General features: G+C 36.9%; 1 protein-coding gene across 2 annotated transcripts in view; it reads right to left on the bottom strand.

Moving 5' to 3' along the window:
- Window positions 1–27,073, bottom strand: part of ntrk3b (neurotrophic tyrosine kinase, receptor, type 3b) — a 210,110-nt gene that overhangs the window by 167,002 nt on the left and 16,035 nt on the right. For both annotated transcript variants that reach the window (XM_052092076.1, XM_052092085.1), the window contains exons 2-3: window positions 10,268–10,342; window positions 4,508–4,579 (exon numbers count right to left, since the gene is read on the bottom strand). In XM_052092076.1, the coding sequence (XP_051948036.1) occupies window positions 4,508–4,579; window positions 10,268–10,342 (147 nt within the window). The remainder of the gene's footprint in view (window positions 1–4,507; window positions 4,580–10,267; window positions 10,343–27,073) is intronic.

Below are 27,073 nucleotides of genomic sequence, written 5' to 3'. Positions count from 1 at the left end.
AAAATAAAAGGGAGACAGAAATTAAAAGATTAAAAAAATATTTTCAATACACTGATCACTATTTTAAATCCCAATTTACATAAAAATCAATTTATGTGTAGGGTCTAAATTTCCCTTAAGTGTTAATTTTGTGCATAAAACATGTTCAAACAATGCAAGGAATGGAAAGAAAATGCTAAATTGGCATAATTATAACGTGTATTTGATCATTTAGGCACAAATCCACATTCACCTGCCCCACCGGTCAGCGAGCTCGCCCCCACGCCAGTCCCATCTGTCAACAAACAACGACCGACAGCGACTGAACAAACAGACAGGGTTAAATACATGGACATGGGAAAATTAAGAAATGCACAAAATGACAAAAATGGCAAACAAGAGGGAACAGTGAAACAAGACAGGGTAACTGTTACACAACCGTTTCTCTCTCTAGCCAATACAGAGAAACTACTGCATGCTTTTATTACCTGCAGGACAGACTACTGTAATGCTCTGCTTTCTGGTCTCCCCAAGAAGAATATATCTCAACTTCAATTGCTTCAAAATTCAGCTATACTTGTGTTGACGAAGACCAGAAAGAGAGCACATATTACAACAATTTTAAAATCTCTGCATTGGCTCCCTGTCTCCTTCAGAATTTATTTTAAGATCCTTGTATTGGTTTATAAATCTCTTAAAGGGCTTGGTCCCACCTATTCATCAGATTTGCTACTATCCTATGAACCTTCTAGAACCCTCAGGTCTTCGGGTAGTGGCCTTTTAATAATACCCAAAGTCAGGACAAAAACCCACGGTGAGGCATCCTTTTATTATTATGGCCCACATCTATGGAACAGCCTTCCTGAAGACCTGAAGGCAGCAGAGAATGTTGATATTTTTAAAACCAAACTTAAGACCTCCATTTTTAGTCTGGCTTTTAATTGGATTTTACCTCCCAGTTCCTTACTCCCTGTTTTTATTGAGTCTCTTTATTTATACAATTTTATTTATAATATTGTTTAATGCATTGTGTGTCGATAGTGAGGTGGGGAATTGGTATTTTAATGTGTAAAGCACTTCGTGTTACATTCTGTTTGTATGAAAATTGTTATACAAATATCCCAATATCATAAAAAAGTGTAAATGTTGTCCCTTACATTGCCTTATGGGGAAAAAACTACAGCAAGTGCATTACAAATCTGGCAGTATACTGCACACAACCATATTTGAATAGAAAAATACAGTTTATAAAATTATGAATTTATTATTACTAAAAAACTACATTTTGACTATGTTATTATATTGAAATAATAGTAATTCTAAATATTTCATCCAGACAGAAAAAGTCATTTTGGTTATTATATTCTTGTGCCAATCTGTTTGAATTACATAATATTTACATAATATTTGCCCTCTATTTAAATGAGAAGTCAGCAAAGGGACTTCAGTGGTGAAAGTGACATTTCGGAAAGGAGAATTATGTAGGGGAGGCACACTTAATGAGGGAGAGACTTTCTGCCCACCCAAGAGTATATGACCTTACCTCCTTCCCTATAATGGGTCCTTCAAATTTATTAGGCCCCTGTTGATATGTGGGCTGTAGAGACACAACGTCTGGCCAACCAGACTGCATTCCCTCATTAACCACACAGGACATTTAGGATGCATAAAATCCAAAAGGTTCATTCAAGTCAAAGTGAGGAATTAACAAGCAGTTTTCTTTGGGGAATTCTTTGTGATGGAAATTTAGTTGAGATTAAGGAGCTTGCTGTCAGATCAACCTAAAATGCATGATGCAAATTTGCAATAAACTAATATTTCATAATCAAATTGCAGTAATTGTGAGATCTTTCCCACTCTTCATCTCTATATGCATAAAAAAAAAAAAAACTTTAACCAAACAAACCAGCTTCGAGATTAATTACAACATTTCAGCATTTGATCTGTTTTAAAAAAAGAATAATAACTTTTGATATTAAGACGATGTATACGATATAGAATACTTAGTATAAGTACTTATCTACTTATCTCACAAAGCATTGTGACAATATCCTATCAGCAATACAAATCAATGTATGTTGTTGCTGTATGTCACTGACAGTAAGTATAAAATGCAATAAATTGCATTTTGGCTTATGTCATTCACAATGTGAATTGAGCTTTTTTCCAGCAATTCCTGCTTCCTTGCAATCAGCACCTTGTCTGATTGGTGGATCTTGCTTAAGGTTTGTGGGTAGGGTACATCAACAGGAATTTGGCTATTTAAAAATGGGTTTATCTATGTAGAAAAATAATGGGATTTTTACTTTTAGATGCCAATTGTTGCACTCTGTATGCTTCTAATTGTTGAATTCTTACTTACACTTCTTATAATCATAGATTGATTTATCCTCTGAATATTGTATGTCTGATAAGTTAAACCAATTAAATAATGAGTACTAATAGCTAATGAAAGGCATTCAATGTTAGATTGTACAACTCTTTTCTTTGATTGAACGATAATAACTAGTGTAATGAATATACTAAAAACTGCCCTTAATTCAACTTACCCCACACAGCCTTAATAAAAATTAGTTGTCTTTGAAATTGTTGTTCATTACATCTAAAGGAGATTTATTACCTTTGGGCATTACAACTTCAAACCCTACCATTTCAATCCTCTGAGAACCACAATTAAATAAGACAATAATCATCTTTTCCACTGGAGTTCCTGACCGTATTTTTAATAACTCCATAATGAACTGTTTAGTTGTCCATCTGCTCTGTTTGTGCCTTAAGTGAATGCAAGATCTTGTATTTTTTAATCCATTCATGACTGATTAGACAGTTTGCTTGACAACAATTGAGACCATTAATGCATTCTCTATCAAATGTATGCATTGCTCTGGTTGTGAGATCCAGTGACCAAGCAGGCTATGACAAACGTCAAAAGCCACAGCTCAGTATATTGATTATTGTCATTAGTGGTGGAAAATGTAGTAATGAGAGCATTGTGGTTTCTCTCAGAAATTCCAAAACAGCATGACCAACCATTACTATACAGATTTACTAATCGACCAGTCATCCAGAAAAGTAGTTGAGTAGCAGTTGGGTCAGTGTTTAGCAGCCTTATAGTTTGAAAGGAATGCTGTTTCAGAAACAAAAAGAATTGTTGATCCAGGAAAATGTCATACTAGTCTAAATCACACTGAGCATTTAAAATCATATCAGGTCGATATCAGATTGATCTACACCTTTTAAAAATTAGTTCACCCAAAAATTATAATTTTCTCTTGATTTACTCACCTTTAAGCCATCCCAGATGTGTATGTCTTTCCTTCTTCAGCAGATTTTTATTATCACATTTCAGCTCTTTATGCCCATAAAATGAAAGTGAATGAGTGTTGTGACGCTGCTGGCAGTTTGACAGTCCAAAAGGCATATTTAGGCAGCATAAATTTAATCCACACGCCTCCATTCGTCTTCTAAATCAAATCGATAGGTTTGTGTAAAAAATTAATCGATAATTAAAACTTAAAAAATGCATCCTGCTACCAGTCAACCCATCACGGAGCTGTCGCGTGATGTAAGTCGGAAGCGCATGCTTTGTATACAACAGAGGAACGAATGTCACACGAGGGTTAGGTAATTTCAAACAGCAATACAGCGGTGGGCAGAAGCAATGATTTAAAGTTAAAAACTTTTTAATTATCAATTTGTTTGTTACACAAACCTATACATTTTCTTCAGAAGACATTCATTGATCGACTAGAGTTGTGTGGATTACTTTCATGCTGCCTAAATAAGCCCTTTGGACCATCAAACAGCCAGCAGCCTCACGGCACCCATTCACGTTCATAGTATGGACAAACAGAGCAAAGCAGAGAAACGTGCTTATAAAAATCTTCATTTCGGTTCTGCTGAAGAAATAACACATACACATCTGGGATGGCTTAAAGGTGATTAAATGATGAGATAATTATCATTTTTGGGTGATCTAATCCGTTAACTATCAAACAACATTTCATCTGCATTAGAACTGTGGTTGTCTACTGGTTTTGCTTCCTGGCCCAGATTTTACATTGGGCATCAAGTGGCAACCCAGCAAAGTACCACATTTTTATAGTTCAGTAGTAACACCCAGTGAACTGCATAGGATGTACTATCTTTGATGTCAGCAACTAAAGATATAAACATTTTGTCTTTTCTGATATCCTAAATACTCACAATTATATGGTTAGATGCATTTCATTATTTGTATGTAACATTGTTTTTTCCCTGCTGTTCATGATCCTATTAGAACAGACATGCAACCCATTTTTGGGTGGTGAGCCATCAGTTGAGAACCACTGAATTAGGAAACATTCTACTCATCAGAGTCGTAGCCTCATGGGCAGTAGCATCACAGGCGACCCAAGTTCAAGTCCCAGCTTGAGTACATTTCCTGATCCTTATCACCCTCTTCTCCCTGTCATTTCCTGTCACTCTCTCTCCACTAATAAATGCAAAATATGCTCAAAAACATTACTAAAAGAAACATTTTACTTACATGTAGCGGAGATGTGTGTTTTGTGCAAATGCACGTGCCTGAACTGTCCGTAAATTGCAGTTCGTTATTGTCCTGCAAAAAGACAAAGAGGAATTTTAGAAAATGCACACTTTAAGTGAATGATAGGTGTCATTTGTCTCACAAGAAATGACTAGCATCAATCCAGCAATGATATATGCATATGAATTTCCCAAGGACCACCAAAAATGTATTTCAGCCTCCACACAGAGCTGTTCATCCAGAAATTTTGAACGAGGGCCCAGTTGTTGATTATTTGCACCTGGCATTGCTAGTAGTAGATCATTTAAAACTGAGAAAGACAACAGTTAATTTAAGCCTAGCAGGTTGATACACCATTTATGATGATAAACTGCAGAAGCAATCTAAGTTCACCATCTTTTCCATCTCTTCAGAGAGCGTCATTAGAATAATGGTATCATCAGGGTCCCCAATTTCACAGTCCTGAGCCCCCACGGCAACTGGAATGAATTGTGCATCCTAAAGACTCCGTTCACAGTCGCCGAGGAATTAATTGGTAATGACTGCATCCTTTTCATTACATGAATTTAATGCAAAAAGTGATTACAATGCAAAACCCTTATCCAACGAACAGTAATCAGCACAGAATTAGTTTTATTATGATGATGGCTCTATTGTTAACTATTTCTCAGAATACAATTATCTGTCACTGTAAAGAGAAAAAGATAAGGAGGATGCCATTTTTTTGCCATTTTTCCTCTCAACCATTCAGCTCTTACTGTAAAAGCTTGCAAACATAATGCAAAGGGCCTTATTATGAAACACTCATTATGGTCCTTAATGCAACAATCATGAGTATGTGCCGTTGCAACAGTGTTTCTGACTGTATTGAATTCTGTACTAGCAGGTTGTTGTTTCTTACCGTTCTTATCTTGTTTGAACTACAAATAATTCTTCAAGACAAACTTTTAAAAAGTTTAAAAATCCTTGAAGTTTGAAGATTGTATAGACCTCAAGATATATACAGTGATAAGAGTTGGGATATAAAGATAGATCAGTGGTTGCAAAACTTTTTTAAACTACAGCACCACTTTGTAGTGTTTTCTCCATGGCACTCCAACCACTGAAAAATAAATATATAAATAAATGTGCTATTGAAAACATCCAAGACATTAATATGAATAAAGTTTAATATTAATAAATATAAAAAAATAAAAACAATGTAGCCTACTTTTAAGTAAACATTACTTCAAGTGTTAAATGTATTTATTCAAGAGCCAGTATTCAAATGAGTAAAGTGCTTTACGTTTTTCAGTAACAGCAGCAATTAAACATAAAAAAGCATAATATAAAAACATAAAAAGCAATCTAATGCAAAAAAAAAACAATAATAATAATAATAATTGATAATCCTGAAGAAATACTAATTCAAAGCAGTCAGAGTGAAAAACAGACCTGTCATTGAAATGTATTGGGCTTCAAACTAGCCTACTTAAGTTATAGGACAGATTGTGCTTTATTCTTTTTCTTGTCAACATTGTTTTTCTTGTCAATGTTGTTATTTGATTAACATTTAGGTCTATTGTAATCATTTACACATCAAACTGATCTGATATTTTGAGATATAAGATTTTTGTCCTGTCTGCTTACACTCATGTAATACATTAACTAGGATGCGCTGATCGATATGCCACTGACCGGTATCGGACAATATTTAAGTTTTATGACTCGATTGGTGATCGGTAATTTGGCCGATCGCATAAACCGACCACTCATGTTGCAAAAGATGTGTGGCTCCTTTAAGACTTGAGCAGCACTGTCACTGTGGGGAATACTGGCATAGTGTTGCAAGACAACAAACTTGATTCGATGCAGTGGGAGAAGTATGGCAAGTATTAAAAGTGTGTATACTGTACTGTTAATGTGGCATTTCATAAGCAACCAGGCAAAGGGAAAACAACGCGAGCTGTGAATGGCGGCAGCTTCTGGCAAAGGCATCTCAATAATAATGCGAGTTACAAGATGTGGTGCAATTCAAACATCTTTCATCAAATATCTCCCGATTCGGTATTAACAATAGTAGCACCCGTAGAGTCCAGAAACATGCGCTCTTTCTCCGCTTTCCTTTCATCTCCCTCATGCAAAAATAAGTGAAAAATTAACTATTAATACAATCATCCAACTAAATGAAAATGCAGGGATGGAATTTATAAATATAATAATTCTTTATACAATATTAAGATACCACAATATAATGTATTAAATATAACGCAAAAATAAATAGAATAAGGAATAATAATAAGTAAATTAAATAATGACAAATAATCATACACCAAAAATGTTACATTAAGTTGAATTGCACCTATGGGTTATCAGTTTGTCTTCAGATTGACACTAAGCTTAATTTTGTATAGGGATATCTATCTATCTCTAATATAGAGACTATTTTGTTACCCTAAACTTGATTTAAAGATTTTTAATAAACCTTTTCAACTTTTTAAACTTTTTGTCAGCAAACATTTGGCAAAGTGATGTTACTGGGAAGAGGAAAATTCAATTAATAGTGGCAGTGTGCAGAAAGCTTACATATTTATGACAAATCCTGATAAAAGGTGAAATGATCTGTATTGGTATTGAACGATCATGTGACAGGAAGATCAGTGATCAGTATTGGCTGAAGAAATCCCTAATATTAACGGCTGTGTTTACATTAATAAAATGTCAAGGCGGCACAGATATTAATCTCGTCATCTTACACTATTGCAGTGCATTAACAGCTGTGTTTACATTAATATCACATCAAGAGGGGCAATTTACATTTACATTTATGCATTTGGCAGACGCTTTTATCCAAAGCGACTTACAGTGCACTTGTTACAGGGACAATCCCCCCGGAGCAACCTGGAGTTAAGTGCCTTGCTCAAGGACACAATGGTGGTGGCCGTGGGGTTAGAACCAGCAACCTTCTGATTAACAGCCCTGTGCTTTAGCCACTACGCCACCACCACTCCAATTTGGCCAAGAAGCACATTTGATTGTTCATGCCTTCAGATGCACTCACCACGAGACACATTTTTGTAATGCCAAATTGAGTCAGTACCCAGTACTGCCGGTACTTTAAACATCGTTGGGAATTAAAATATTGATCTGAGCACAGATTCCGTGGCACCCTAGCCAGTTGTGGTGGCACCCAGTATGGGATTCACTGAGGAAAATAGTCCTAGCTTGATAGAAGCCCCAGAGGTTTAAAAAAATAAAAATAAAATCCTAACTCAAGTTGTACAATAACAGTATGTTGGCACTGTCAAGCCAACATAATTATCATCGTCCATAACTATAAGCCTACCAATTAACTCAAGTGGGCTAAGATGTTCTATGACTCAACATCACTATTCCACACCAAACCTCAAAAGAGAGGATTTGCATTCAGGCTAGTGCTCAAGTAACACTTCTATACACATTCTTTATGCCTAAAAAAGCAAAAAGAGATGTAAAGTGCAGAGATCAACTCATGCAGAAGCTGCTGACCTTTAGTGGAACCTTTAAGGGTAATTTATAGGTCCGGTAGCTTGAACCGTTCACAAGCATGGCAAAAGAGAGTGAAATGTTAATTTGAAAAATTATAATCTGAGACTGGGTATATTCCACTTGGCTTCTTTGTTGAGAGATCAAGCAGAGTATAGGGGCAAACTCTTTCTTGAGGGTGTGAGGAATAGTGAATAGGGAGGGGATTTACAGAGGTGAAGGAAAGCTCATAAGTGGGAGTGATGAAACTCTGTGGGAGGTCTGGATCCACAGTAGATTGTCAAGTTTTCACCAAATGTAAAAAATATATTTTTATATATTCAAATATATATATATATATATATATATATATATATATATATATATATATATATATACGTATATTATACAGTATACAGCTCTGGAAAAAATTAAGAGACCATCAGTTTCTCTGGATTTACTATTTATATGTATGTGTTTGAGTAAAATGAACATATTTGCTTTATTCTATAAAGCACTGACAACATTTCTCCCAAATTCCAAATAACAATATTGTCATTTAGAGCATTTATTTGCAGAAAATGTCAACAGGTCAAAATAACAAAAAAGATGCAGTGTTTTCAGACCTCAAATAATGCAAAGAAAACAAATTCATATTCATATTCATATTCAACACAATACTATTTTCTTTTACTTATGAAGAGTTCAGAAATCAATATTTGATGGAATAACCCTGATTATCAATCACAGCTTTCATGCATCTTGGCATGCTCTGTATCAGTCTTTCACATTGCTGTTGGGTGACTTTATTGAGCATTGTCCTGCTAGAAAAAAAACAATCCTCAGAGTTGGTGAACATTGTCAGAGCAGAAGGTCATCAGATCATCACCGATCCTCCACCAAATTTCACAGTGGATGAAAGACACTGTAGCTTGAAGGCCTCTTCAGGTCTCAGTCTAACCATTAAATGACTAGGTGGAGGATCAGTGATGATCTGGGGGTGCTTCAGCAAGGCTGGAGTCAGACAGATTCATCTTTGTGGCGGACGCATGACTCAATCCACATACAAGGTTATCCTGGAAGAAAACTTGACAATGCTCTGGCAATGTTCACCATCTCTAAGGATTGTGTTTTTCCAGCAGGACAATGCTCAATGGCATACAGCTAGGTTAAACAAGGAGTGGTTGGAGGACCACCGGATCAAGACCCTGTCATGGCCAGCCCAATCTCCAATCTTTAAAAAGAGACCAAAATTTGTATTTTGGTCGGTTCTCACCCAAAACCAACTGGATCGCTTCAGAAGACATTGACTAAACCACTGGAGTCTTATGGATTACTTTTATGCTGACTTTATCTCCTTTTTGGATCTACAAAATTCTGGCCACCATTCACTTGCTTTGTATGGAGAGCTGAAATATTCTTCTAAAAATCTTTTTTGCATTCAGAAAAATAAAGAAAGTCATAAACATCTGGGATGGCATAAGGGTGAGTAAATGATGAAAGCATTTTCATTTTGGGGTGAATCCCTTTAAATTGCATTCACACTTTGCATTAAAATTCATATCCAGTGTGATCAGATAGAGATCCAATTGCACTTATCCACACAAAATGGAAAACGACACGATACATCAGAGGTAAATTTTCCATAATTTACTGAATTTTATAAATATAATTCAAAATATTAATTAATGTAGAGCAACCTCATTACATAAATAATTATGTTCATAGCTGTATGTGGACAATGAAAATGCATTCGCATGTTTACGGTGAATGTGGTCAAAAGCCATCCCCGAACACCGGCAATTATGGTTTCAGTGGTCCGATCACAATGCGTCTTGGATGCTTTTGTTGGCTTTTAATGTGATCATGTGCTATCCAGTTGTGATCCGACATCACATATTAATGTCAGGTGTAAAAGGGGCTCATTCACATTATTTACAAATGAGTTTTCCTTATGCTCTGTTTAATGCAGATTTGTTTTTGTTTTTTTGTTTTTTACTTCCCTGCTAAAAAGGCCAGGTGAACCAGGATGCAAGTCCCATGTTAGTCTAGGCTGGTTCTGCTAATTATTACTGGCTTGTTGCTGGTCTAGCTGGTGAAGCTGGTTGACCAGCATTGTCTTTCTGATGAAGTTGGTTAAGCTAGTTTAAATACTGGTTGAGACACAAGCTCACCAGCATCTGAAACACAACATACATAAGCTGGTGACCAGCAATCACTTTGTGCAATCTGCTAATGAACATATGATCATTAAGGATTGAGTTTTAGAATACTCACAGTCTCTGGAGTCCTGTGTACAGTTCCATGTCAACATCCTTAAGAATCTGCAATCCTGTCCAGTTCTCTATGTGTCTACAAAAGAAACACACAGAAACATTAGAAACGACACCATAACCACCAATTTATTCAACCAGCGGATGTGTGTTTTTCTGCTTGCATGGCCCAATTATGTCTTTTGCAGGGACCCAATGGAAGGTCCCTGGGATTTTTAAAAATGTATCATAATGTAGTTCATCAAGTGCTTGTGAGCTATTCCTCTAAAAGGCATTTCTATGTTGGCAAGCAAATGGCCTAAGAGTGTGAACCACAGAGCAAATAATTATCAAAACTTGTTACTCCCTAGACTATACGGTTAAACGCATAGAACATGTCGGAAAATATATAATTTCTATATACACCATGCAGAACAACCAGGGAGATAAGTAAACATATATAGTGTCAGTGAAACATCATGATCAGTTTCACAATCCACTTGAAATCACGATAACATTTAAATTCAGCTTTTGTCAGGGCCTGCGGCACTGCCTTTATTTCCTATTCTACAGCTTCTTCTATCTGCCAGCTATAACAAACACAATCTGGACAGGAGTGAGAGATGGAGAAATCACAGACATACCACTAACAGAACAGCACCACACACCATAACAAAAAAGAACTTGATCCTCTACACAAACACACATGTCCACACACTCCCTGACAACCCCACAAGCCCCCGAAAGCACAATCCATAACAGAACATCAAATAGATCTAATGCTTTTGCCTACAACAGGGGAGAGGTTGACACTTTACAAATGAGGCACACTACAGTTAATGTAATACAGCAGAGGCCTTGGTACTTTAGTACCCATTGGTTTTAAACAACATCCTCAGGTTACTCATTTCCCTAAATAGCTTTAATTCTGGGTTCACTAGTAGGCAGGGTATCGTGATCATTCAAGGGTTTGTGTGTGTGTGTGTGTGTGGGGGGTGGACTGTGACTGGGGGGGCCAGGCTTCTGTCAGGCCTCTGTGCCTGACAGAATGGGTGCCCCCATTTTTGGGACCCTCTTTTACAACTGCGATAAAATATAGCAGGAAGCTTTTCTTTTGACAAAGACATTGTGGCCAAAAGAAATGTAAGATTAAGAAAAAAATATACTGTAAAGGTGAAGCGTTTAATTATTTTAATGTTAACCCTAGAATGCATATGCAACTTTACCCCTATAAAAGTTGAGAGGGAGAGGACGCTGGACACTTCTCCATCTGTGCCTGTGTTTGCTAGGCCTGATCATCTGGGTGCTGGGTACTATTGCTGTCGCTCTGCTTGGGCTGGAGACTGCTCGCTATTAGGACTGGGTGTGCAGGGTCCAATGTGCTGGGATCCAATGTAGCTACATCTAGATTTTATCTAATGACACCATGCAGATTTAAATGTTTTCTATGATCATCTATATTTTCATATTAATTAGACTTTTTATGAAGCAGCACCTTGAACATTACGATTTTGCCATCATCAGGTTCTCTCTTTCTGAACTCCTCAATCTGGATCATCATTCACCTCCTAATATTTTTGTGACAAGAACTTTATGATCACTTTGGAAATTTCATCTCACAGGCGCTGGCATTAATGTTTTGTGGTCCAGTTCCAGGTGCTCTGACAACTATATTAACCGTGGCATCTGTTCAATGAACTTATGTTACCCATAGAATTGTGCTGACAAGTGCAGTGACACGGCGTGTCTCAAAACTATTAAACATCCTCATCTGAATGTATGTTGAATGAACAAGAAATCAGCATTAATTTATGATGCTATTGTGGAATAAAACCTTGATTTTCTCTGTCTGTGTGAAACCTGGCATCAGTCAAATGACTTTTCAATTTAAATATGAGTGCCCCACTGGGTTACATATACATTGAAAAGCAATGTTCTACTGTGAAAGGTGGTGGTCTTGCTGTTATTTAAAGATCTGCTGTGCCTGTTATGGAAATAACAGTACCCAGTGTTTCATCATTTGAATGTCTTGCTTTTAAAATTAATGGTGCATCCCCTGGTCTTGTTCTTTTAATTTACTGTCCTCCAAAACCAAATCCTGTGTTCTTCTCTGAACTCATAGAACCTTTGACACTTGTTAGTTATATCTGTCCAGCTATGATTTTAACTGTGATATTAACATCCATGTGGACTACCCAAATTGTAATGGTGCAGTAAACTTTCTGGATGTGCTGGATTGTTTTAACTTCATTCAATATGCTGACTTCCCAACTCATAAATTTGGTCATATACTGGATTTGGTTTGCTCTGTTGGTGTTGATATTGACCAGCTTGAGATTATTGAAATGATAATCAGTGATCATAAGCTTCTTACTTTTAATATTGCTGCTCCTTCTTCAAGATCTTCTACATATTATAATTTTTAGGAATGTCAAACGTATTGATCATGACCTTTTCTCCCGCTCTGATTCCGAGCATCCTTTAATTAGCTCTGTTGATGATTATAACTTCGCCTTATCATATATATTGGATGTGTTTGCCCCCAGGTGAGAGTTTGTATTTTTTAGTAAATCATCTCCCTGGCACACAGTTGAGCTAAGGGCACTCAAGGTTAGTTAGACAAAATGAGCGGCAATATACAAAAATCGGGCCTAACTGTCAGGGCTGGACTTGGAAAAGAAATTGGGATTTTACATAGCAACTGGCCCAAAAGCCAGTCCTCCCCTGATCGGCCCCAAAGTGCGTCGGCCCACCGGAAAAATGCCCGGCATGCCAGATTACCAGTCTAGCCCTGCTAACTGTCCACAAGTTCATGTTCGAGCATCACCTGACTGAGTATAATGATCCTCTTAATGCAGAGAGAAGCACATTATTCAAAAGTAATTAGTAATGGTGCTACAAATCCTAAATGTATGTTTAAGAATATCAACAAACTTCTAAAACCTACCAATTCACCTACATGTTTTTCTGTTGAACAGTGTAAAGAGTTCCTACATAAGTTTTCTGATGAAATTCAGAACATTATAATTATATTGCATCTGCTCCCCATCTGAATCCATTGAGATTTTACCAATGAATGTACCTGTTGCTGTGTTTTCTCATTTTGCCACTGGTAATAATGATTTTATCTCTGAATTGGTGATGAAGATAAATTCAGCTACTTGTATATTTTACCCTCCACCTACCCCTGTTCTTAAGGGATACCTGGTAGCTATCTGCCCCCTCGTTATGGAAATTGTAAATTCTTCACTTGATACTGGGACTGTCTCATTGTCTTTTATGACTGCGGCTGTCACACCGGTCCTTAAAAATCTTGAGTGTGACATGTCTGACCTTTCAAATTATAGACCCATCTCAAATCTCCCATTTTTAGCTAAGGTTCTTGAACATGTCGTTGCGGCACAACTTCACAGTCACCTGTCACTTAATAAATTTATGTAACCTTTTCAATCGGGGTTTAGATCTGGGCATACTGAGACTGCTCTTGTTAGAGTCATGAATGACCTACTTTTCACAGCTGATTCCAGAGCCTGTAGTGTTTTAGTTTTGTTAGACCTCAGTGCTGCATTTGACACTGTTTGTCATACCATTCTACTTGAAAAGGCTGCAGATTTGGATTGGACTTTTGGGTACTGTGCTGGATTGGTTTAGATCCTATTTTACTAATCGATCCCAGTTTGTTGTCTTGGCAAACAACAAATCGGAAGCAGCAAAGGTTTGTCAGAGTGTTCCTCAGGGATCAGTCTCGGGTCCCATATAGTTCAGCATTTACAGTACATGCTGCCCCACATCATCAAGAAATATGGCTTAGGGTATCACTGCTGCTGATGACACTCAAATCTACATCAGCTCCAAGCCTTATATTACATCCACCACAACAGTTCTAACTGACTGTGCATTAAATAGAAACATGGATGGAAATTAACTTTATTAAACGAAATTGTTCTAAGACCAATATTCTAAACATTGATACACCAGCAGCTACTCAGAAGTGTAATAATTTTAAATTGACAGTTGATAATAGCCTGGTACTTCTCTCTAATCAAGCACGCATCCTTGGCTTTATCTTTGATGGACAGTTAACATTAGATGCACACATCAACATTTTTACCACATTTTATGACTTGTTGCCTGATGCAGATAGGCTTATACATGCCTTTATTAGTTCCAGAATGTATTATTGCAACACACTTTTTGAGGTTTACCCTATAAACTCCATTAATAGACTACAATACATTCAGAATTCAGCTGCTCGTGTTCTCACTTATACATCACCATGTCAACACATTACTCCTGTGCTTTCTCAAATACACTGGCTTCCTGTACATGAACGTTTTGATTTTAAAACTCATACAGTTGTACTGCTATTAGGAATGCTCCCACGTTGAACTGCTTTAAATATATATATATATATAATTAATGTTATTTTGCTTTTGTATATTTTTTTGTATTTGTGTTGTAGCCCTTTGAGTTTGAGAAAGGTACTTAATAAATAAAATGTATATTTATATTATTATTATTATTATTATTATTATTATTATTATTATTATAAAATGTGCATGTGTGTCTGTATTCTTTATCAAACTACTTGTTTTTCAAGGAAAATTACTTTTAATGATAATTTTATTTATAATTTACATTTTAAAATGGTTGATATATCATATTTAATTCTAAAGAGTTTTACAAGCACTTAGTTTTGGGTAACAGTATAAAAAGCCTGTATAACAGTAATATGTAAACTATTGTAAAATGACAACCTTATGTACTGTATATTGCCATATTTCTCTATGTAGCTATATTTGTTGTTTGGAGTGGTGAGTCATACTGAAAAAGAAAAGTGTGTGCGGGTTAAATCAAACTAAGAAGTGGTCCAGGTGCTATTACCATTGTGCTCTTGCTGTCAGGTTGCTCCGTGGGAACTGTCCCTGTAATAGGTAAAATGTCGTGCTCTGGATAAAAATTGAGGCTGAATGAAAGCTTGGTATACTTGTACACAACACATACATATGAGCATGGTATTTAACATACATTTATTTACATAACAGATGGAAAATTAAAACAATCAATGGATTTAAACTGTAATAACATTTTTAATAAATTTTGAATACCAAAGTAAACACATATGGGTCATATAGGGCCCTTGCATTCTAGGGGTAAAGATGCAAACTCTTATAATTTAAATGGTCAAAGACACCTTAATTGAAGAACACCTCAATCGTCAGATCAAAATAACTTTTACTTTTACAATTCATGTAAAAATTATATTAAAAAAATAAAGGGCTGTGTCATTTTTGGCCCACATATGCATTTTAGGGTTAAAATACTTTCTCCTATGCCAGCTTAATATGCAGAGATAACTATACATGTCCTGTAAGTTATCCATTGGTAGGTTGATTTCTCCAACAGTGTGGGGTGAACTCACAAAGAATGAATTGTGCCCAGTAAAAGTGCCGGTTATTAGCGCTGTCTGCACATGTTTAGTGCCCGATTCAATTAAGAAATTATGCAGATCAGGCAATGGCGCAAATGCTCCCACAATATCACTGCTTAATGCAATTTGCATGCACAATTCCAATCTTGCAGGCCGATTTTTCGCACCATTTAGTGGAAGATGCAACAGAACACCATTATTTGACACACTTTGGCAGGACTGAACAGCATCACTGACTACTGTGTTCCAGACTCCTGAATTATCTCTTTAACATGCTGAAAGTGCACTTGACTACACTGTGCATTTGGATATGTGCCGGGTTATAATGTTCTTTATCATTATTTGAATAATTACTGCTTACATGATGAAGATGTACACAGACATCTCTTGTATTTAATGTATTTAATCACCTGCTTTCATCTGGACTGGCAATCTGTCCAGGGTGTTTCCCTGCCTTCAGCCCAAGACAGCTGGGATAGGCTCCAGTGACCCTAAATAGGACAAGCAGCCATAGAAAATTGATGGATGGATGCTTTCATCTGGCGCTAATAGCGCAATGTAATGTATATTGTTCCAGGCAAATTTTGTGAATGAAGCACAATCTACTTTAAGCCTAATTTACATAGAAAGGAAGTGACAATTACTTTCAGCCAAATTACTTTAACTAAAATTTCAGCACTGTTTTATTTATGAAATACCATGCGCAAAAGTGGCACAACTTTTTAGTGAATTCGCCCAGATGTCGATATAGTTAACAATATTGTCCCCATCTCACAGGCTTACTCCTAAATATGTCATCTCTGACAGTTTACAAATGCTTTAGGTGTCTTTTTAATGATACAAATAAAAAAATAAAAAGATCTCCAGCTGAGTAAGGATGGGTTTGTTATGTTCCAGATGCAGTGGAGGAACCAAAGCTGTGTGAATCATTCCAATGTCTTTCAAAGGCTCATTGCCTGTATCATCTCAGCTTGCAATGAAAAGCCCCTCTCAGGCTGTGCGCAAGTTCATGGTTGTTTTCATCATAATCTCTTCTCTACTCTCCATTGTTTCTGTTATCCATGCCTGCGCAAGATTAAAGACTTTGTTTAAATGCACAAGTCTACAGCACAAATACATGGAACTTAATGGAGGATCATTTAATAAAACAGATCGTCTCATGGGTGCTCTCCAGGCACTGATCAACGCTTTTGTTTTCTGAGCCAGGCGTTATGGAAATAACCCCAAAACAGATGATAATAGCAGTGGATGCAGTGATTCAAAGTCTTTCTTTTATCTCATGCATTAATTAAAAGGGCAAAACATTTTAAATACTCTTAGACTTTAGAGCAGTATTGTAGCAGTAGCTTTCAACTGTTCTTTTCTGTTCTGTTCTGTTCTGTTTTGTTGGGTAGCGGACAGCAACTTTGTAATGTTCCATTGTTAAGACAGCAAAATAAACAACCTTATCAACTATCAAAAGGGAGAAAATGCTTCCCATATTTGTAGTTGTTGATGCTGCATATCGAATCAAGATTTTTCTGTATTTTGGCACATAGGTACATGCCAACATGGACAGGTTACATGAGATGCCCTCATCCTAAAACACCAAGAACAAAACTACACAAGGTAAAAAACAACAACCAAGGCTACATTAAATATGGGTTCACTTGAATATGGATGAATAAACTTGGTTTGTGCCAAGGACAATTTGTTTTCTGCTGTGAATTCAGCCTGACACAGCCACATAAAAATTCAAAAAGACATTTAGAAACCAAAATTCAGGGCTCCAGACTAAAAAATGACTACAGAGCCATTGGTCCTAAACTGAAACATTTAGGAGCCAAATGGCTGTTTATAGTTGTCAAATTATGGAATTATGTGACTTAGATGGTTGTTCAGAAACAAGATAGAAAGCCAGCTGATTACTGATAAGTTGGTTGATTAAATAAAAACCAATACATGTATTAATATCGCCATGAATTGCATAGGGCTAGCAATATGCCAGTGGTTAGAATGTCACAGAAAGTTGTGTAGCAACACACAACCAATCATTTAATGCCTCAGTTTTTACCTCATTCAAAGGTGCACTCTGTAACTTTTGTCTTTTGTGCTATCTTGGACTTACACTGACACCTAGTGGCTTGGATGCAGCATCATTTAAAATCAACAGTTTTCGGTTTCAGATGGCATTTTCGAAATGTTGTATTCACAGCTATGATTACTTTAATCAATGAGTGAAAGTGTCAAATAACAGGACGGTTACTGAGATTAAGCGAGTAGTATTCGGCCAGCATGTGATTCTAACATGGCAACCCCCATGTGCGGACCCTCTCCATGTAGAATAAAACAGCTTTTTATAAGGTTCCTGATATGACTGGAGCCTTCATTTTAATGTGAGTGGTCATAATTTCCTACATACAGTATATTGCAGAATTTCAATTCATGTCTTTAGGAGAATTACTGAGTGCTCCTTTAATATTATTGGGCTTTGTGTAGTTGCAAAAACTCACTCGCTTTTTACGTTGTCCGTCCGTATGGGTAAAATGTTGAACAGTGATGGCAAACACTATATACTGCCATGATGAAGAGAGAGTATTCCTTTTGCGTGTTTTGTTTATTTTTTTTTTTTTTTTTTGTGGTATGAAGATGAAAGACAAACAGAGCTGGTTTGAGAGGTGGTGCTTTTAATGGGAGATGCAATTCTCAAATTAATTAAGAGAGTGTGTGAGGATACATAACATAACATCCTCTTCTATGAGTATAGTTATAGTATAGTTAAAGTTTTCTGGAAAATCAATAAAAATTGGTTTATATATTAAATAACCCTATTGTAATGGCAATATTTGGAACTCCAGTCAGTGAATTAAATAGTTTATAAATTAAAACTACTTCCTCTCTATTTTGGAACAAGTCAAACAATGTCAAGTAAATAAATAAATAAAAAACAACTTGTCTTCAAGTATGCCACATATCAGTTAAAAATGTTACTGACCAAAATTATAATCATAATTATTCAAAATGTTGCTCAAGAAACTTAAGAGCTTCTCAGAGCAATGACACAGAAAATAAACACTTCTTGAAGAAAATAAATATGAAATAAGTATCACTTCTTGCAAGATAAATAAATAAATAACCGAATTAATGCAGAGTTCATCTTTTGGCTTTCATAATATTCTTTTGTGTGCCTCATTTTGAGGTGGCAAAACAGATTGCTTGTATAGTGATTATCTTCATGCGAAACAGTTTGCAGATTACATTCTTCCGCTCTGTACACCATGTCGCACTTACTGTATTTTAATAACAAGCTCATCTTCCTTTTCTTGACCTGCTTGAGAGTCGTCCCATTCTGTGGAGATTTTGTTCTCCATTTGAGGTTCTCCTGGGACAAAAATGATTGAGTAGCACGAGGAATTCCACTCTGAGCTGTCCTGTCTCTGGAGCACAAATATCGGAAAGCCTGCTGGCGCGTGCCACAGGAAGCATTCGCTTGTCTGAAGAAAAGAATATATAGCGCTTTAAACTCAACTTTAATTCTCCCAGTCTCACGTGAAGCCTTGCCCACTGATAGATAAGACCATGCTGCGCACATGGATATTTACATATTGCGATATACACTCACCTAAAGGATTATTAGGAACACCTGTTCAATTTATCATTAATGCAATTATCTAATCAACCAATCACATGGCAGTTGCTTCAATGCATTTAGGGGTGTGGTCCTGGTCAAGACAATCTCCTGAACTCCAAACTGAATGTCAGAATGGGAAAGAAAGGTGATTTAAGCAATTTTGAGCGTGGCATGGTTGTTGGTGCCAGACGGGCCGGTCTGAGTATTTCACAACTGCTCAGTTACTGGGATTTTCACGCACAACCATTTCTAGGGTTTACAAAGAATGGTGTGAAAAGGGAAAAACATCCAGTATGCGGCAGTCCTGTGGGCGAAAATGCCTTGTTGATGCTAGAGGTCAGAGGAGAATGGGCCGACTGATTCAAGCTGATAGAAGAGCAACTTTGCCTGAAATAATCACTTGTTACAACCGAGGTATGCAGCAAAGCATTTGTGAAGCCACAACACGCACAACCTTGAGGCGGATGGGCTACAACAGCAGAAGACCCCACCGGGTACCACTCATCTCCACTACAAATAGGAAAAAGAGGCTACAATTTGCAAGAGCTCACCAAAATTGGACAGTTTAAGACTGGAAAAATTTTGCCTGATCTGATGAGTCTCGATTTCTGATGAGACATTCAGATGGTAGAGTCAGAATTTGGTGTAAACAGAATGAGAACATGGATCCATCATGCCTTGTTACCACTGTGCAGGCTGGTGGTGGTGGTGTAATGGTGTGGGGGATGTTTTCTTGGCACACTTTAGGCCCCTTAGTGCCAATTGGACATCGTTTAAATGCCACGGCCTACCTGAGCATTGTTTCTGACCATGTCCATCCCTTTATGGCCACCATGTACCCATCCTCTGATGGCTACTTCCAGCAGGATAATGCACCATGTCACAAAGCTCGAATCATTTCAAATTGGTTTCTTGAACATGACAATGAGTTCACTGTACTAAAATGGCCCCCACAGTCACCAGATCTCAACCCAATAGAGCATCATTGGGATGTGGTGGAACGGGAGCTTAGTGCCCTGGATGTGCATCCCACAAATCTCCATCAACTGCAAGATGCTATCCTATCAATATGGGCCAACATTTCTAAAGAATGCTTTCAGCACCTTGTTGAATCAATGCCACGTAGAATTAAGGCAGTTCTGAAGGCGAAAGGGGGTCAAACACAGTATTAGTATGGTGTTCCTAATAATCCTTTAGGTGAGTGTACACTATATGTCAAAATCTCTAGTCTTAGTGCCCTAGTGAGTAATATTCTCTCGAGGGGCTGTGGAGAGAATTACGTCATTTTCTAATTCTGTCTAACACTGCTTAAATAAATAGTTACAAATAAGATTTAAACTGCTTGATGTCATGAACTAGATATTATCTTGCAAATCTGTGCTTTTGTATGTGCAGCAAGGATCACCCTAAAGCACCCTTGAAGCGCATCTTTCTGCATTCCGTATGCGAATAAGCCTAGTACAAGCATAAGTATTAGAGCCTTTCTTATTTCTTCCTTTTCTTACTTTGATAGTTTTGTGCAATAAGATGTTATACTTATTTAGCCTATTTATTTGTTTATTTGTTCACGTGAACATAATGGAGCCTAATTGTAGATTGTAATCCTTAACATTGACCAGTGGACTAGTCTTTCAAACAACTGACTGACTAGTTGAAAATTGGTAGATTGGCACATCCCTAATATGAACGCACATCAAAGGGCTTTTCAGACTTGAAACTGTTGAAATGGGTCATGGATATTGGAAATCTTGGGTTATCTTGTATCATGTTTCACATTGTTAATACTTTACCATAAGTTAATAATGAATCTACTCCAAGGCTTCACATTGTACATTCTGTAAACCCCGGGTTAACGTTTTTATTGCAGTGTCAATAACATTGATTCAACGAATACAGCTTGCGAAGGACACACATCTGTCACTGAGCTGATTTCTGTGAAAATTACCAAGCAAATCAGCTCTGTTTGTCTTTCACCTTCTGAAACGTGCCACAAAAACACACACTAAAAGAAAACTGTCTTTTCATCAAGGCAGTTATCGCATTTGCCATCACTACAGAAACCTTAAACAGAGCATGAGTTTTTGCGACTGCACAAAGACATTGAATATTAAACTAGGTTTATACTTGTATGATTGGTTGTGTGTTGCTAAACAACTTTTCTTTAATAATCTAACCACTGGCATATGGCAATTTTAAGTATATTTCTATTTACTTTTGCACAATAGAGAAAGTAAAGATAGTAAAGCAACTGTACATTTACAAACCTATTTTTGACTGGCTTTCCAACTACACCCACACACCTCTGAATAAATGTTATTGCAAAGAGACAGGTGTACAACATGCATAATTTCTGAAGCATTAGTCGATGAAATTACAGCTGGCCTCCATCTGTTGTTGATTTTAGGTTTCAGCCCTGGATTTACATTTTTTATGTATAAATACAACATGCCTCACCTTTACTGCTAACAAGCTACAAATAATTTGTAGAAGCCACCATGCTGATTTGCATTTTAAATGGGAGGAAATATATATGTCATTATGTGAGGCAGCACTTCTAATTTTTTTAACATTTGTCATGTGGCTTAGAGTTTATAGCAGTGGCATGCACAGAAGGGAGGCAGCAGGGAAGCCCCTTTCGTTCACAAATATATAGGTTCCCTTCTTGTCATGCAGAAAAACGGGAGACATTTTAATAAAAATTAAAATATTTAAATAAACAATGTGAATCTCTTAAAAATGTCAAAATAAATAAAATGTATGTGACTAATTTGCTACAGCAGATCGGGTTGCATCCCATTTGAATGTGATCCTCCCTATACCCTAATCACTCCAAAGTGCAGAGCTCTTAAAGTGTGTATACTATGGGGGAAATAGCATAACTGTATGAATATACCTTTCGCTTACAGCCTTGTGAAAGGGCCCTTCAAGAAAGGATTCATTTTTGTTACTTTACTTTAGAACAACCCTTCAAGTGTTGTTCTTTTCCACAGCAGTGCCCTTCAAGGGAGTAAAAATGCAGTTTAGAATTTGCCGTGGAACACCAAATTGGCGCTGCCTCAGACAAGTCAGATAAAAAGTCCACTCTATGTATTGCAATGTAAGTTCATCAAGAGAATATACTTGATTGTAACTGCATGTATGACATTGCACACCTGCAGTGTAAAGAGCTTTATTCAACTATAATCGGAGCAGTCCGTCGCATATACGTCTTTCGTTGAATACTGTCATAAACTGTCCTTTTCTGCATATCGCGGTCCCTTTCGGCATATCGCGGCGGCGTTTTGCGGCCCTCTTCAGCCAGTTGCGGGCAGTACGGCATAAAGCGGTGGCCCGTTTCAGTTTATCGCCACCCGTTCTGCTCTGTTTTGTGGCCATCCCACCGGGAAAAGTCCCAGTTCTCCCTATGGCCAGTCCGCCCCTGGTACCATGGTTCCGCCACATTACTGATGTAAGGACTTAAATTTTGATGACAGAATACAGCAAAATAACATTACCTTAATATAAAAAGAAATTAAGAGAAATTACTATAGAAAGTGTCACTACTATAGAGGATGCTGAGGTCAGAGAGGAACCAGGAGGGATGACAGAATGAAGTGAGGGAGCAGAGGGAGAGAGAAAGAGAAGAACAAAGAGTAAACACTATAGCACTGTGCCCAGTATTTAATACATCCGTCATTAATCCATCATTTCATTTTGTGTGTGTGGCCACCAGAGAAGCAGACAGGTAAGCAGGTCACTGACATACATTAAGCAACACGAAGGGATTCATTTCTGTAGTAAACACACTAGGTTAGGGGCGAGTGCCATCCACTGTATTCATGTTTTGGATAGAGAGTGTAGATTAGTTAGGGTATTATTGATGCTGGAGACTTTTTCTTTTTTTATTCTCTTTGCTTTAATAGTCAGTGTACGTAGAAGGGTTATAACATGAGTTAGGCTTTGTTTTGTTTTGTTTATTTATTTTCTTTAGCAATAATCCCCCAAACCCCCACCCCTCCATTTTCACGTTTGCACTTTTCACTATATTATTAACTTTTTGTAAATAAAACATCTTGTTTATATAACAGAATATGTTATTATTTGTGATAACGGAAATAATGGACAAATTAGGATGTGTATAATAAAACAACAAATGCTTATTATAAATATTGTAAAGCAAAGGCATCATATAAGTATATATAAGTGCTACTCATAAAATAAAAAACTACTAAAACTAATAAATAAAAATGTCAGTGCCATTTTTTATCATTCCACCCCTGTCCCCGAGGACTTTGCATGCCACTGGTTTGCATTCTAAATTAATTATGCCTATTGGTGGTTGTTAGGGTGTTGATATTCAGTTGCTGTGGTATTCTCAGTGGTTGTAAGAACATTGCTGTGTGGTTGGTAGGGTGTTCAGGATGGTTGCTTGGGCATTGCAAGGTGGTTGCTAATCCAATATACTGCATGATCAATATTGATGTTTGCCTTAGCAAGCACCACTTAATAACCAATGCCCAGAAAAACTACAATATTTGTAAGTCAGCTGAAAATATCAACAGAAAAAACAAAGGGTTGTGTATTATAAAGTGGTTTCATATATATTATCAAAGACATTAGGGCTGCAACTAATGAATATTTTGATAATCGAATAATCTAACAATTATTAGAATGATTATTAGACTATTCAAATGGTTATTGCAACGATTTATCATTAGCTCTTAACCGAATATTCAGCTTGTGCCACGACATAAAAGGTTGTATTAAACGTGCTTGCTAACAATAAAGTGGGCAAAATTGTCATTTAAAAATGCATCTAAATGGCATTCAGTGAATTAAAGGAAAAAACTTTATATTATTCTTTTTTATTAAATTCACAGCAAATAAATCCTATTGTTATCAAGTTTTTTGTCTTATTTTTCCATTTAAAATTGTCTAAAAATACTTAACAAGATACATTTACACGAGAAGCAACATATAAGATATTTAGACTTGCTTTAAGAGACAAATATAAGTGTATGTTGTATTTAAGTATATTTCTTACTTGGTTATACTTCTGCTAGTGCAGTAAAGATAAAATATACGTATATTCAAGATCTATCCTCTAAAATCAAGTATAAATATCTTATATGCTGCTTCTCAGGTAAATGCATCTTTTTTAAAGGATTTTCAGTTATTTTAAAATATTTCTATTTTTAATATTATATTCAGCATTCTGAGATTAAAAAACATCTAAAGTAAAGTGCTAAAGTAAATGTATGTTGTTTTAAAGGAGTTTTTGATATTTGTATTGGAAAACAAGCCAAAACAAAAACAAATATAAAACAGATGTTGTTGCAGTGTATAATGGGGTGAAGACTACCCTCTCTCACATTTTTGTTCACTTAAATCCATATTTAACTCACAAAAATACAAACTCTCTCATATATTGCCAATTTTCTTCATGTTAAGAAATGCACAATGACACATTTACTGTATTATAATACAATAAGTCGTGAGCTTTATTTACCACATCAATAAGCAATGTCTTTGAGCATTCTTTAAATTCTTTCCCTCCATTTCATTTTATTGTTAAGAAAATTTTTTGATTTTAGACAGTTTGCCAGTAGTGCTGCCTTAGTCAGTTAAGAGAAAAATGACATTACATTGTAAACCTGATACTTTTGACCCCTAATCCATGACTGGCCATTTACATCATGATACCGACTCCACACTTCATTAAGTAAACACTAAAGTGTTCGTTTTATAACATTTCTTATGGCTTTGATCAGCAACTGTGCAATTGCACATGCTGAAAGAGGATTTTCTAAGTTCTGCTGCCAATTTATTGAAGCTAATGCATGTACAACTTTACGTTTCAAGCCTAACTGTGTCCAGGCATGCATTTAAGGCCTTGTATCAGTGGGTCTCAGATTAACTGTTTGCAATGCATCACAGCTTTATGGTCCATGGCCAGAATTGACAGTATAAATATAGGCACACAAAACCCTTTCTGAAATGTATCTACATTCTGCACATCTCTACCCTCCATTCACTCCTAAACTTAAGCCAAAATGAAAATAAGCATAATTAGGTCCCATGAACCAGAGAGCATTAGACAGAGCACTGGCACATATGCCAGAATCTTCGTGGTGTTGGGCCACCAAGGCCACCTGCCATGCAAAGGCTACAGTTAGCACTCATTTGAAAAACCTCGCCTAGATGACTTACTTAACACACAATATTACTCACAATTAAATTTCCTGTAGTTATCACGCCCCTATTAAATTTAGTGTTTTTAGCAGAAATCAGTATTAAAAACTGTATTTTTCAGGGTGGTCCAGCAAATGCACATTCACGTTGTAGAGCAATAAGAAGAGGCTCTACATTCATCAATAAGCTGATTGGTTATTTTAACTGAAAGGCAGGACTATCTTTCCTATAGCTACCTTTCTAAGCTTTACAATTTCTCCCATTCATTTTTTACAAGTGGTCTGTCTGCCCCTCCTTATACTGTCTCTGGTTTGACTTTGGAGTGGGATTTGTCTACTGAGGCGGAACACTGTGTCCTCCCAGACATGGATGGAACATTTTTATGGACAATGCGTGACACGGACAGGTTAAGCTGGTGCGCACCGTCTCCAGGATGCGAATAGGGTCCGAGTTTGGGTGGCAAGTGGGGTGGCAAAGCTACCACCCATCTAGCCCTGTCCCTGGTTGTATGTAAAGGTTAGGTGCTCGCAACTTGAAATTTATTTATAGTGTAGTTAGCATGTGGGTGTATTATATTCAATGTTATGTCAGATAATGTACAGTATGTTGACGTTACAGCAAATAATTTGTTATAATGAGAAGGAAAACAATATGTTATTCTGACATCTTCAGCTAGAAGGCAATGGCTGACTCATGTGAAGGCATTGGAAGGTGAGGTGATGTGAGAACAAGCAGCTGAAAAGACAGGAAGTCATTAGGGAAAGAACAGAGTGTGACAAAGGAAGCAGTGGCAGTGAGCACAAAACAGAAAGAAGGCATGAGCTGTTTCCATAGTCTCTGAACCGATAGGTATAATTGTCTGCTGTGATTTCCTCCCTAGATAATTCGATTTCAGCTAAAGGCTGCACTGAAAAAGTTATTGTTTAGGGGTAAATAGGTTTTACAGGTTTTCTTGGCATCATTTGATCATTTTTCCTTTAAAACCATAATGCTAATGTAACCGGTCATGCTCTTCCTGCTCCAAGTGGAATTTGAACTTGGGTCTCCAGCAAGGGAGGTGGGCATGCTAACGAGGAGGCTAAAGGCAGCAGCCCATAGCTTTACACACTGCACAGCTATCTACAAGCTGGCTACCATTACACTCACCTCCCTAAACCTCACTCCCATCCAGGTCATAGCACCACTGTAACCAGTCCTGCTCTTCCCACTCCGAGCGGGATTTGAACCGGGGTCTCTGGCATGGGAGGTGGGCACGCTAATGAGGAGAATAAAGGAACAGACCCTAGCGTCTATTGCTAGTGGTTCTCTTGAGGTTTGAGCACAGCTATCTACCAACTGGCTACTGTTAAACTAAGTGTATGAAATGGAGAGACTGAGTCATTGCTATGGGGGTATTTAATGAGCATTACTTATATTGTTTCATGTTTCACCATAGATCAAAATCAAGAGCAGAGGGCCCAAGGCAACCACAATTAAATCTCTTCGGGACTCTACATTCTGAGAATTATAACCCATGTTTTACCTCAGTGCAAATTTGTGGTAATGACATATTTATCTATGAACAAATAATCTATAATTGTACATATCACTCTTGGAACATTCTTTTGGGAGCTACATTG

Source organism: Xyrauchen texanus, chromosome 2, assembly GCF_025860055.1.
Source record: "Xyrauchen texanus isolate HMW12.3.18 chromosome 2, RBS_HiC_50CHRs, whole genome shotgun sequence".
Lineage (NCBI taxonomy): Eukaryota > Metazoa > Chordata > Actinopteri > Cypriniformes > Catostomidae > Xyrauchen > Xyrauchen texanus.
The sequence above is the reverse complement of the archived record's forward strand: the minus strand, read 5'-3'. Positions and strand labels throughout refer to the sequence as shown.